Source organism: Heptranchias perlo, chromosome 21 (genome assembly GCF_035084215.1).
Source record: "Heptranchias perlo isolate sHepPer1 chromosome 21, sHepPer1.hap1, whole genome shotgun sequence".
NCBI lineage: Eukaryota > Metazoa > Chordata > Chondrichthyes > Hexanchiformes > Hexanchidae > Heptranchias > Heptranchias perlo.
The window spans coordinates 38,957,900-38,972,147 of NC_090345.1; the positions used below are offsets into that span (position 1 = coordinate 38,957,900).

At 45.1% G+C, this 14,248-nt stretch overlaps 1 protein-coding gene across 4 annotated transcripts in view; it reads left to right on the top strand.

Moving 5' to 3' along the window:
* The first annotated feature begins 2,906 nt into the window (after positions 1-2,906).
* Positions 2,907-14,248, top strand: part of ankrd22 (ankyrin repeat domain 22) — a 28,430-nt gene continuing 17,088 nt past the window's right edge. For 2 of the 4 annotated variants that reach the window (XM_068002541.1, XM_068002542.1), the window contains exons 1-3: positions 2,907-3,162; positions 11,223-11,411; positions 12,877-12,984. In XM_068002541.1, the coding sequence (XP_067858642.1) occupies positions 3,142-3,162; positions 11,223-11,411; positions 12,877-12,984 (318 nt within the window). In that variant the 5' untranslated portion in view covers positions 2,907-3,141. The remainder of the gene's footprint in view (positions 3,163-11,222; positions 11,412-12,876; positions 12,985-14,248) is intronic. The other 2 variants (XM_068002539.1, XM_068002538.1) reach the window with 1 other exon arrangement.

Sequence of the window (14,248 nt, forward strand, 5' to 3'; positions counted from 1 at the left end):
ACCTCCACGCCTGGCTCGCGCAGAGCCAGTCCCGACAACCTCTTCCGCAAGAGGCACAGGAAAGGCTCCACGCAGACGGTGTATAATTGGCCGGACATGGGGCATCCCTGACGCATTCCTCTCCCGAAACGAAGGGGCGCTGTCAAGGATCCGTTAACCTTAATCAGACACTCCGCGGCAGCGTACAGAAGTCGGATCCGGGCGACGAAATGCGACCCAAACCCGAAAGCGCGCAGAGTCCCGAATAAGTACTCGTGATCCACCCTGTCGAACGCCTTCCCCTGATCCAGGGAAAGGAAGGCGACCGACAGACCAGCCCTCTGGGAATGGTGGATCAGGTCCCGGACCAGGTGGATATCAAATTAAACTTGTAAAGTCTGATACTAAGCAAAAATGTAATTCTCAGCCTACACCTGTACCAGCTTGTTCCCTCACATTCTTTTTTTTTAGGCCCCCCTTTTATAAGAACGAGGGGTTTAGGGTGTGTTTATGTGTGAAAAACCCAAAGATAAACCAAAACAAGCATCAAATTAAAATTTTATTATTCTTGTCCAGGATGCACTCCAGTCCCTGCGGTGCCCACCGGTCGCGGAAAGCCTCAAGCGTACCGGCAGACACCGCGTGCTCCCTCTCCAGGGCCACCCGGGCGTGGAGATTCCGCGGAAGAGAGGCAGACAGTCCAAGCGACTGCCCCCATGGGCCACGTCCAACCTGGACCTGTGGATGGCCACCTTGAACAGGCCTAGGAGCAGACCCACGAGGACGTCCACCGACTTGCCCGCCCCCCTCCTCACCGGGCGGCCAAAGATCAGGAGCGTGGGACTGAAGTGCAGCCAGAACTTGAGGAGCAGCCCCCTTAAATAGTCAAACAGGGGCTGCAGCCTCCCACACCCTGTGAATAAATGAAACACGGACTGGTCCAGGCCGCAGAAATTGCAGGCGGCCTGGGAGTCCGTGAAATGGTGTAGCCGCCTATTTGACGCGACTACTCCGTGCAACACGCTCCACCCCAAATCCCCAATGGCACACGGGAGGATCCCCGAATAGAGAGCCCTCCACTGGGGACCCCCGCCTCCACCGGATGGCAGGATGGTACGCCAGGGCGTGTCCGGGCGAGAGACGAGGGCGAGGAAGTGGAGAGTGTGCAGGAGCAGCCCGTACAGGAAATCCCTCCGCGCAGAGTGTATTGGCATGGAGGGAATTTCCAAGAGGCAGCTCGAGGCTGTGAGGCACAGCGCTCTGAGGGAGGTTTCGGGGCCTGGCGCCGACGAGGAATTCCGTCCGAACAGGGGTCAGATTGGACGGGATGGCTCCACACGCTTGAGCCTCCTCCACATCCCGAGTGGAGTCAGGGCCGAGTGCCACTTTCAACGCCCGGATGGTGGCGACCGCGTCCCGGACACGCCACAAGGACATCCGTGCAGCCAGTGTCCCCGGTGCTATCCAGCCCGCCCCTCCGCCATCCAGGACGTCCCTGACTCTGGTTACCTTACTGGCCATGGCCATCCGCCCCGTCAGCCACGAGCAGCCGAAGCCGACACCGCGGAGGAACGGATTCCTGAGCAGCGGCTCCTGCAGGACGGCCGCCACCCCCGACGGGCGAGAGCACCGGCTGGAGGCAACCATATTTCAGACCCTGATCAGATCCTGGTAAAAGACAGGCAGCTCCTGCAAAGACGTGCGGCCACCCGGCAACGTGATAAACAGGAGCTGCATGTCGCAGTTCAGGCCGTGCAGCCGACGGAAAAAATACGTCGCCAGCGCACGCCATCTAGGAGGATCCTCAACGTACAGGTATCGCTGCAGGGTCCGAAGGCGGAAAGTTGCCACCTGGGTGCGGACGCACACCAGCCCCTGACCGCCCTCCCTAAGCGGGAGACTCAGGACTGCAGCAGCGACCCAGTGTATCCCTGTGACCCAGAAGAAGTCGACGAGCTTCTTCTGAATCTTGGCGACAAACTCGGGAGGAGGCATCAAAGTGACCAACCGGTACCACAACATCGCGGCCACCAGCTGGTTTATGACCAGCACTCGACCCCTGTAGGATAACACTCAGAGCAGTCCTGTTCAGCGGCCTAGGCGAACGGTGACTTTGGCCTCCAGCTCTTGCCAGTTCGCTGGCCAGGCTTCCTCGGCAGGGCTAAGGTGGACTCACAGGTACCGGAGGTGCATGGTGCTCCAGGCAAAAGGCTGTAGCTCCTCCGGCAGGGAGTCCGCCCGCCACTGGCCCACCAGGAGTCCGGAACATTTCTCCCAGTTGATCCTTGCGGAGGACGCCGCAGAGTACACCTTTTAGCACTCGCGCATCCTCCGCAAGTCAACGGGATCCATGACCACGAGGAACACGTCGTCGGCGTAAGCCGAAAGGACGACCTCCACGCCCGGCTCGCGCAGAGCCAGTCCCGACAACCTCTTCCGCAAGAGGTGCAGGAAAGGCTCCACGCAGACGGTGTATAATTGGCCGGACATGCGGCATCCCTGACGCATTCCTCTCCCGAAACGAAGGTGCGCCGTCAAGGATCCGTTAACCTTAATCAGACACTCCGCGGCGGCGTACAGAAGTCGGATCCGGGCGACGAAATGCGACCTGAACCCGAAAGCGCGCAGAGTCCCGAATAAGTACTCGTGATCCACCCTGTCGAACGCCTTCCCCTGATCCAGGGAAAGGAAGGCGACTGACAGACCAGCCCTCTGGGAATGGTGGATCAGGTCCCGGACCAGGTGGATGTCAAATTAAACTTGTAAAGTCTGATACTAAGCAAAAATGTAATTCTCAGCCTACACCTGTACCAGCTTGTTCCCTCACATTTTAAAACCAATACTGCTCTAGTCACCCGGAATTTTTTCATTGCAACTTCATCCAATGGACGAGCTGTGAGTAACTGACACTCCCAGTGTATGGACACCGCCCACGGTTGCATAACCGGTTTTTTAAATATCAATGGCTCTTTCTTTGAGGTAGGGCTCGGTGTTTGCAATTTGCTGCTGTGTTGGATAAAGCCACAAAAAGTCAGGGAAAACCAGCAGTGTTACCCCCGGTTTACAGTTACTATTGGGAATACACATTAAACTTAGCCGAAGGAAGTAACGTTTGTTTCATCTGCTCACCGCTGCCTGGCGTGCAGCGAGTCCAGGGCACAGATGGGAATCTTTTACTCCGAGGTAAGTACAGAGGTTGACCTGAAGTCTTTTAGCTAAAAGACAGGAGTCCGCTTCCAGTGGTTGGGTGGGATTTGCTGCATGATTTCACAGATGTTATCTTCGGCTGATGTTAAAACGCCGTTTCCCTAATGTACTGAATCTGCCAGTAACTTTAGATATTTCTTTAACCGTTTTAGTTTTGGATTTGGACTGATGTGAAACTTTTTAGACGTAGTCTTCTTATACGATGCAACACTGAAAAAGTTTTGCCTGCATTCTTTCTTTAGAATCTGGGATTTATTTACACCAGTAGATTGGACCGAGTGACTTTTTTTAAATCTCCATTCGACTGTTCTGGATTTCAGAATGTGGTAAAATGACTCTTGCCCTCTGGGCCCTTCCCATCAGACTTTGCAGATCCACTGGAACAAGTAATCAATTTGTTGGTTTATTTCTAGCCCAGTGAATTATGTTGATAAAGGTTTGCAAGGAAGTGAAAACCAAGGTGTGTCCAGCTGCTGGAATGTGGAATGCAAAGTCAGCCTCAAAACAATTCCCAAGCATGTTGGGCTGGCCTGTACTGGCTTGTGAAGCAAAAGAAAATGTGTAGATGTTGGATGCCTGATATGAAAACATAACATATTGGAAACACTCAGCAGATCAGTACAAGAGAGCAGAGGAATTTAACATTTCACATTGTCAAAACTGACCAGAGTCCTCTCCCTGAATGTTAAATTCCTCGATTCACTTCCTGATATGCTGAGTGTTCCTGCTTTTGTTTCGTGTACTCGTTTGTGCGTTCTGAACAACTTTAACCGGTAATACCGCAGTCCAGCAAGTTCCAGCATTTTTTTCATGTGTGTGTTTATATATAATGTGTTTCCAACTTTTAAATCCTTATCTATAGTTTCAGAAATGGTTGCATCACATGTAATGAAATCTGGCCAATCTTCCAGTTGTATTTGAGGAAATGTGTACAAGACAATGCTAAACTAGTCAAATAAAAGCACTGTGAAATATTGTTCTACAAAGGATTGTCTTTAAATCAAGATTAGTCATGCTGTGTGTTTGGCTGAGGACAATTGCTAAATATCTGACATGAGGTAAATAATATTAATCCTTGGGAGGGTTCAGCTGGTGGTTGGATACCATTGGTCAGATGAAGAATTTGCCAGGGACGGAGAACAGTTGGAATTCCCCAGTCATTTTTGTCACTATGGTGTTGCAATATAATGGTACATTTTGATGCCAACTGGGATGGTGTTTAGCATGCACTTTGTTTTTAGGGAGCAGGAGTGGGTCATTCAGCCCCTTGAATTCCATCCCTCGGTTCAAATCAGGACTATTCTGTACCTCAACTCCATTTACCTGCTTTTGCTCCAAATACCTTGATACCTTTTACCTAACAAAGGTCTACTGATCTTGGTCTTGATAATTTCAATGGACCCAGCATCCACAGCCTTTTGGGGGAGAGTTCCAGATTTCCAATACCCTTTGTGTGAAAAATGCTTCCTGATTTCAGTTCTAAATGGCCTAGCTCTAATTTTAAGACTATAACCCATCATTCTGGAATCCCTCACCAGAGGAAATAGTTTCTCTGTATCTGCCCTATCGAATCCTTATATTATTTTAAACACCTTAATTAGATCATCCCTCAACCGTCTAAACTTGAGGGAATATCAACCAAGTTTATGCAGCCTGTCCTCATAATTTAACCTTTTAAGCCCTGGTATCATTCTGGTGAATCTGCACTGTATCTTTTCCAAGGCCAATATATCTTTCCCGAGGTTCAGTGCCAAAGTAACTTCAATACTCCAGATGGCATCTGGCCAAAACTCTATGCAACTGATGCATAATTTCCTTATTTTTGTATTCCAACCTCCTTGAGATAAAGAATAACATTCCATTAGCCTTTTTAATTACTTTTTGTACTTGTACACTTGCTTTTAGTAATTAGTGTATATAGACACTTAAATCATAGAAACATAGAAAATAGGAGCAGGAGTAGGCTATTTGGCCCTTCGAGCCTGCTCCGCCATTCAGTATGATCGTGGCTGATCCTCTATCTCAATACCATATTCCCGCTCTCTCCCCATACCCCTTGATGCCTTTTGTGTCTAGAAATCTTTCTAGCTCCTTCTTAAATATATTCAGTGACTTGGCCTCCACAGCCTTCTGTAGTAGAGAATTCCACAGGTTCACCATCCTCTGAGTGAAGAAATTTCTCCTCATCTCAGTCCTAAATGTCCTACCCCGTATCCTGAGACTGTGACCCCTCATTCTGGATCCTGCCAGCCAGAGGAAACATCCTCCCTGCATCCAGTCTGTCTAGCCCTGTCAGAATTTTGTATGTTTCAATGAGATCCCCTCTTGTTCTTCTAAACTCGAGTGACTACAGGCCGAGTCGACCCAATGTCTCCTCATATGACAGTCCTGCCATCCCAGGAATCAGTCTGGTGAAACTTCGCTGCACTCCCTCTATGGCAAGTATATCCTTTTCTTGGGTAAGGAGACCAAAACTGCACACAATGCTCCAGGTGAGGTCTCACCAAGGCCCTGAATAACTGCAGTAAGACATCCTTGCTCCTATAATCAAATCCTCTTGCAATGAAGGCCAACGTACCATTTGCCTTCCTAACTGCTTGCTGCACCTGCATGTTAGCTTTCAGTGACTGGTGTACAAGGACACCCAGGTCCCTTTGTACATCAACATTCCCCAATCTATCAGCATTTAAATAATTCTCTGCCTTTCTGTTTTTCCTTCCGAAGTGGATAACTTCACGTTTATCCACGTTATATTGCATCTGCCATGTATTTGCCCACTCACTCAACTTGTCCAAATCGCCCTGAAGCCTCTTTGCATCCTCCTCACAACTCACAATCCCACCTAGTTTTGTGTCGTCAGCAAACTTGGAAATATTACACTCGGTTCCCTCATCCAAATCATTGATATATATTGTGAATAGCTGGGGCCCAAGCACTGATCCATGCGGTACCCCACTAGTCACTGCCTGCCACCCCAAAAAAGACCCATTTATTCCTACTCTTTGTTTCCTGTCCATTAACCAATTTTCAATCCATGCCAGTATATTACCACCAATCCCATGTACTTTAATTTTGCACACTAACCTCTTATGTGGGACTTTATCAAAGGCCTTCTGAAAATCCAAATAAGCCACATCCACTGGTTCTCCCTTATCTATTCTACCAGTTACATCCTCAAAAAAACTCTAGTAGGTTTGTCAAACATGATTTCCCTTTCATAAATCCATGTTGACTTTGTCTAATCCCGTTGATATTTTCTCAGTGTCCTGTTATCACATCCTTTATAATAGACTCTAGCATTTTCCCTACTACTGATGTTAGGCTATCGTTCCCTGTTTTCTCTCCCTCCTTTTTCTAAATAGTGGGGTTACATTTGTCACCCTCCAATCTGCAGGAACTGTTCCATAATTTATAGAATTTTGGAAGATGACAACCAATGCATCCACTATTTCCATGGCTACCTCTTTTAGTACTCTGGGATGCAGATTATCAGGTCCTGGGGATTTATCGGCTTTCAGTCCCATTAATTTCTCCAGCACTTTTTTTTTAACTAATACTAATTTCCTTTAATTCCTCCTTCTCACTAATCCCTTGGTTCCCTAGCATTTCTGGGAAGTTATTTGTGTCCTCTTCCGTGAAGACAGAACCGAAGTATTTGTTTAATTGCTCTTGCATTTCCCTATTCCCCATTATAAATTCTCCCGTTTCTGACTGTAAGTCCCTTTGTCCCTCCCCAGCATTAAGAAAATATTTCATTTTGTCTTTCTTTGATCCTCACTTGAACTTCATCTGCCATAGATTTGCCCACTCACTTGGTCTCTGTCCCTTTGTAACTTCCTGCTCCCATCTACACAACTTACTATGCATTCTAAGTGTTGTCTGCAGACTTGGATATACAACTCTCTATTCCTTCAACCTCGTCGTTAATGTATATGTTGAAAAGCTGAGACCCCAGTGCAGATTCTTGAGGAATACCACTTGTTACATCCTGCCAATCAGAGTATGTTCCCTTTATCCCTAGTCTCTGTCTCCTACCTCCCAACCAATTACTCATCCATGTCACAGAGTTATCTCCAATTCTATGCACTGTGGAAGTCCATATAGACAACACCCGTAGACACATTCTTATCCACTATAACTGTGACCTCCTCAAAAACTTCAACTAGATTAGTCAGACATGACCTACCCTTCACAAATTCATGCTGAGTCCCTTTGAACAACTTATACTTGTCCAAGTGCTCAGTCATCTAAGTGATGGCCGGTCATTTAGCAGCCATCCCTAGCTGTCCTTGAGAAGGTGGTGGTAGGCCCTCTACTTGAACCACTGCTGTCCACGTGGTGAAGGTACTCCCACAATGTTGTTAAACGGGGAGTTCCAGGATTTTGACCCAGCGACGAATTTGTGACAGTTGCTGCTGATTGAAATGCCTTGACTAAAATAATCCAAACAATAAACTACATCTCAATCAATTCAGGTGCAAAGGAATGGAGAATGCACCTCAATGTTGTTAAAAGTATGTTGTGATTTAATTGGACCTAATAATAAAGATCTTTTTTTTTAAAATGGACTGTGATGGAGATGTGCCACTGAAGTGCTGAAACGGGGGGAAAAGCCAAAATACCATATTGCTATAGACCACTGGTTGGTAACATTACAGCAGTCAGATTGATTCCAGCACTATGTGGCTCAGGAACTCCTTCAGCCAGGTTTCCCTGAATATCATTAGCAGGAAGGAAAAATAGGTTGTTAATTGAACCAATGTTTTAAAATATTAAGCCCCACTGCAAACTTGAGCACATAATCTAAACTGATACTTCAGTGCAGTAAGATCCTTCTCGGACGCTTCCTTTGCAGGATGAAAGCCCAAGTTTCTCCAGTGTTTCCTTCCTCTGGTGGGGGAATCCAGAACAAGGGGGCATAACCTTAAAATTAGAGCTAGGCCATTCAGGGGTGATGTCAGGAAGCACTTCTTCACACAAAGGGTAGTGGAAATTTGGAACTCTTCCCTACCCCCACCCCCCCCCCGCCCTCCAAAAAAAAAAGCTGTTGAGACTAGGTCAATTGAAAATTTCAAAACTGAGATTGATAGATTTTTGTTAGGCAAGGGTATTAAGGGTTACAGAACCAAGGCGGGAAGTTGGAGTTAAAATATAGATCAGCCATGATCTAATTGAGTGGCGGAACAGGCTCGAGGGGCTTGCACCTGTTCCAATGTTGCTATACCTTAAATCTTTTTATATATGGATCAGTCTCATGGCTGTTCTCTGCACTGCCTCTATCACTTTAATACCCCCCTTGTCTATGCCATCTGAGTCAGAAGGTTATGGGTTCCAGCCCTCTCTAGGACTTGAGCCCATAATCTGGGATGACACTTCAGTGCAGTACTGAGGTAGTGCTGGAAGTGTCGTCCATGAGATCAGACTTTAAACTGAGAACCTGTCTGCCTGTTCAAGTGGACATAAAAGACCCATGTCACTATTCACAGAATAGCAGGGGAGTTCTCCCAGTGTCCTAGCCAACATCTATCCCTCAACTAAACACCACTAAAAACAGATTATCTAGTCATTAATCTCATTGCTGTTTGTGAGACCCTGTTGTCTGCAAATTGGCTGCCGTGTTTGCCTACAAAACAGTGATTATATTTCAAAAAGTAATTCACTGGCTTTGAAATGCTTTGGGACAATCTGAGAATATGAAAGACACTATATAAAGGCAAACTACTTTTCTTTTTGGTGCTCAGAACTGGACACAGTACTCAAGGTGTGCCCTGACCAGAGCACTGTACAGTTTGACCACCGTCTCCTCTGACGACTTCTACTACTATTACTAAATTCCCGACTGTCAGATCAGCAGCGACGATGGGGCTGACTTATACTGTTCTAGCGAAATAGTTCAGCTTTCTATTGGCTTTGTTGATTGCTGATGTGCATTGGTTGCTCATGTTGAGCAATTCTACTAAGACTCCATGGCCTCTCAGCTTCATCAGCATTAGGGAGTATGTGTGTTGGATATTTTTCCTCGCTCTGTGCCGTACTTTCCACATGTCTGGGTTAAATTTCTGCACATTTTGTTCAACTCATTCTGTAATTTTTGAGCTTGCCTCCTTCCATCCAACTGCCCCTCCTAATTTGGTATACTTGACTAATTTGCATTGAGTTTCTGAATCCAAGTCATTGATGTAAATTAGTAACGGTAGTGGTCCCAACATCAATCCTTTAGCCACCCCCCAAACATGGCCCCTCTAACAAGAACTCCATTGTTTTCTGCCTGCAGATGGGCTCCAAACTGGTTTTACTTGTCATAAGAACATCAGTTCTTGCACTAGTCCTGTGTTTATTTTTATGTGGCGGCTGAATGTTACATTACCTTCCATAAGTATGGACTTTCTCATTCTTTTTAAAAACCTACAGCAGTTTAGCTTGCTGATACTCGGCGTATGTTCCGACTCGGTCTTCGTTGCCTCATCTTGTTAAAGGACTACGGTGGTGGCTTGGCACCAGGCAGCTACACAATGATGAATAGCAGCCATAAAAAAGGGCCCTAAATGATTCAGAGCTGTTCAGTGCCTCCTCCTCTCTCTCCTCCCTCCAGAATGACAATTCTGTTCATTTTATATGTGGATATTGCCCAATATTCAGTGAATGATTACCTACCATAGGTATGATCTTTAACATTCTGGGTGCTGTACACATATGTATAATCCCAACCCTTGGTGTGTTATCACTCTGCTTTCATCTTCTATCCTATGCAACATAACGAATTTCTTGCCAGTGAAATTTGTTGTTAACATTTACAATAAATTTGATCTGCTAGTAATGCAGAGCAAGTTAGACTTCATAATAGAGCTATTGTTTTTTTTTTAAATCTAGACTCTTCTATGGATTTTGCAGCAAACCTGATTTAAGTTTTTTTTCATTTGCTGATGAATGTGAGACCAGTTGATGGAATCTGAGCCCCAAAGCTGAAAAGTGATCAAAATGCGAGCCGTCCAAAACACTTGCTGTCATTTCCTCTTGTGTTTTGTGCTGGTTCGTGGGCATGTCTGTATTCTGATACCACAAACAGAAAGGCCTGTCCAACATTTTAATCATTGCTCCAATAAGTACATTTGGATGTACAGAAGGAAATGCAACGTAAAGAAGGAAGCATTGTTGTGGCAGCTGAAATAATAGGTGGACTTAAAGCAGCAGATCAAGTAAATAATTAGAGAGAGACACTACCGAGGCCAAGTGATTCAGGTTTCTGAATGAAGCAAGCGATTGCAGTTAAAATGGGAATCCACTCCAATTTTTATAGTAAAAGCATGAGCTCATAACTGAAAGGTCTGTAGAAACTGTTGACTGGAACTGAAGTAAAAGGAACAGGATGTTTGGAAACACTTTCTTGTTTTTTAAAAAAAATCACAAAGAATATGTCACAAAGTCAAAAATGTCATGCGCACCAAAGGTTATGAATTAGGATGGGTTTCTTTTCGCAGAAGAGACCTACCTCACTACCATAACCCTAGTGCTTGGACACACCGACCTGATAACCCAGTTTAGCTCACATTGATTTTCAATTGGTTATTGAGGTTTCGTACCCATGGCAAAATTAGAGTAAAACAAAAGCAAAATACTGCAGATGCTGAAAATCCGAAATAAAAACAGAAAATACTGGAAAACGCTCAAGCCGATCAGGCAGCATCTGTGGAAGAGAGAAAAACCAAGAGTTAACGACCTTTCATCAGAACTGAAACGTTAGCTCTGTTTCTCTCTCCACAGATGCTGCCTGAACTGCTGAGTGTTTTCCAGCATTTTCTATTTGTAAAATTAGACAGACTGATTTTGGGCCTCTGACCAACTGCACGGTATTTAAAAAGTTATAACTTCAGGGTGAAATGACGTTCATTCCATGTCATGGGTTCCTTGAAGGAGGAAAGCAGACTGACTGACTGACTGACTTGTTTTTGTTGGTAATTCCAGACAATAAATATCCAGACGCTGTAATGGGTCTGAAAGAAACGATGACATTAAGATGCAGTTTTTCTGTTCCTCAGCCGATCTGCCAAGCAGCATATCAAAATGATTATCACGAGTTGAGGAAGCTACTGCGTGAAAACAAAAATGTGAACGGTCAAGATGGGCGTTATGGAGACACCCCCCTGATTGCTGCGTGTCGAGCAGGCAGTGTTGAAATTGTACGATATCTTCTGAGCAAAACGGCCAACGTTAACATCAAAAACAAGGTGAATTTTTTCTTTCCAGCTTGCTAAATATACAATTGCCAAGAGCATTTAGCCCACTTCTCTCTCCTGGTTCTACGTGTATCTGTTGCAACAAAGACATTACTTCTGCAAAGTTTCTCCTATTCTGACATAGTCACCTCCAGTTTACCCCAGGAACTCATCTTGGGGGGAGGGGGAAAGACCCCTGACTTTTCATTGTTCACATGCTACATCTTGATATTCAGAAGCACAGCTTCTGTTTCCACATGTATGGCAATCGGCCTTGCCTCTCTGCCACCTCCATCAATTCAAAATCTGTTGCTACCCTCTCCAGCTGACTGGCTAACAGTGATCCAGAATATTTTTCTGAATGGTGCATCCTCTTTGGCTCCTGCCAGGACCTCTGCCCTTGATTCAGCAGCCACTGTGGCTGCTACTTGGGCTAAGCCTAGAGCTGTGGAACCTAGACATGCTAAAACTTTCTTTCCTCACACTGTTTTCTCCCACCTTCACTCCCATCTCTCTCATGCTGCTACCAAAATTCTAACCTATGCTTTATTCACGTCCATTTGATTTTTTTTCTAATAGGCCTCCACTCCACAAATTACAGCTTCAAATATCACAGCTCTTGTCTTCTCCTGCACTACTTTCACCCCCATACTTGCCAAGTTTCATTGGATCCCCACTCCCCAGCTAATTTACTTCAAGATCATCTTTCTTGCATTCAATCCCAGCATAGCCTCAGCCCATCGTGCATCAACAACCTCCTCCAGCAGCATGTCCCCCAATATCTACCTTTCTGTCTGTCACTGCTGACTAAATGAAGGCCTGAGCCACTCAGGGCCTGATGGGGGTAGAAGAGGATGGTTTTCATTTTGCTGACATTAAGTATGCTCCTTGTTTCCCTTCTGTATTCATTGCCTGCTCTTTCACCCAGTATTTTCCTGCCCCCTGGAACTGTTTCTCCAAATCCCTCCACCTTATTACTTCCCTCCCTGATTTCAAAAGCCCCTATTAAAAACCCTGTTCTCTGATCAGACTTTCAGCCCTCCACTGTAACTTTCTTTTTGTTCTCCCCTATTCCCTCCGACTCTGCATCCACTGTTTCCCAGCTTCCTGTAAAATACTTTGATACACCTTTCTGTCCATGAGTGTTGTGGAAATATAAACTGTTGGGTATTAATGTGGTACCATCGGGGAGACGAAACATTCAGCCCAGCTCAGATCGAGTTAATTTAAATATCAATAGTGCTCATGTTTCGACCTTTTTTTGGTGACCTGTTGCTTCATAATTGCCAGCATTACACTGGATTGAATAATCCCCCTGTAGATGTTGGGTGTTGAAAACAGCCTGAAGTATTAACTGATCAAATAGTTGATCGAATATTAAACTGTATACATGGACACTTTTATATCAGAACATAAATATTTTTGTAACAAAACATTTTATTTCTTCACTGACTTTGTATTTTGTTCAATTTTAAAGAAGGAAAGAACCTGCTTACATTATGCTGTAAGGAGAAGATTCTCCTTTCTGGACTACCTGCTGATCATTATCTTAATGCCTGTCTTGCTCCTGGGCTACATTATAATGGTAGGTACGAGGGCTTTCTTTTATTTTATTTGCAGTCATGAGCATTGACAGTTTGTAATGTTGTCTCAATTATTTTAAAATTAGTATTGGCTTAACTTGAAGTTACGGGGTATATAAGAGCTGGTGTAACTTCCAATGTACTGTTACACCAGCTCTTATATGTTTCTGCACTGTTGCCTGCATGGTATCTGTTCATGTAGGACATTTTTTGCTGAACATATATGGAAGGTTTGGTACAGTTACCTACCTTGTAGGGTCTTCAGATGAAAGTGTCCTTCATGCACCATGAGAACTTGATTAGCCTTACTTAAGGTTGTCTTGCCATATAACACAAGTAACTGTCAGGTCTTTCAGCTTATTAATGATCACGTTAAGATGACTGTTGGGAACTAGAGGAAGCCAATCTGAATGTTACTTCCATATTGCTCTCATAAAATGAGATCTGAAGTAGTAATAATCACCTAGCCCCAAAACTAATGACTCGAGAGGCTGAGACGGTGGCGAAACATACTGAATGGAACGGAGCTTTAGAAGAAATATTGTAAGTATTCTAAAGTATAATGAACCTAGCAGGTGATGGGGATAATAGATCTAACTACATCTTCTTCCAAAAATTTTCACCACTTCACATTATAAGTCTGGTTAGTGAGATTTTTCCTTGAACTGAGCAGGATCTTAACTACCGACCAGGAAGGAAGGACCTTGGTGTAGAAGTCTCGTACTTCAATATCCACACCAGTACCATCAGCCAAAAGTACTTTGGTTTGGAATACAGTACCTGGTCCACCCCAGCTGTGTTAGCAGGTCCTGCCTTTGCCGGTTTGCTAGGATCACTGAGAACCACAGCTGATGGAACCAGAACAGAGTTAGCAAAATCAGTTTGACTCAGTCCACACGTGCTTTCTGAAGCACCTTTGTGATTGGGCAAATGAAGCAAATGTATGCAGAAACTACTACGTCCAGAAAAGAGATATTGTTCAACTTTCAAGCAGATGAATCCCTAGTCCTGAGAGATCTATCTCTGACCAGCCCCAAACCTCAAAAGTCCCTTGAATAGATCATCCATTCATATAGATGGATTTAAGGTGACTTGAGGACATCCAACATTGTACGGTCTACCCTGGATGTATGTTGATCTGAGAGGGGCACCCAGTGTCCAGATACCAGTGTGTCAATTGGCAGAGTGGATCAGCATAGGTCTCCCTTTGTTTGTTTGATGTAGTGGCTGCCTTGCCATGCCTTGAGCCAACCTAGCTTCTCCACT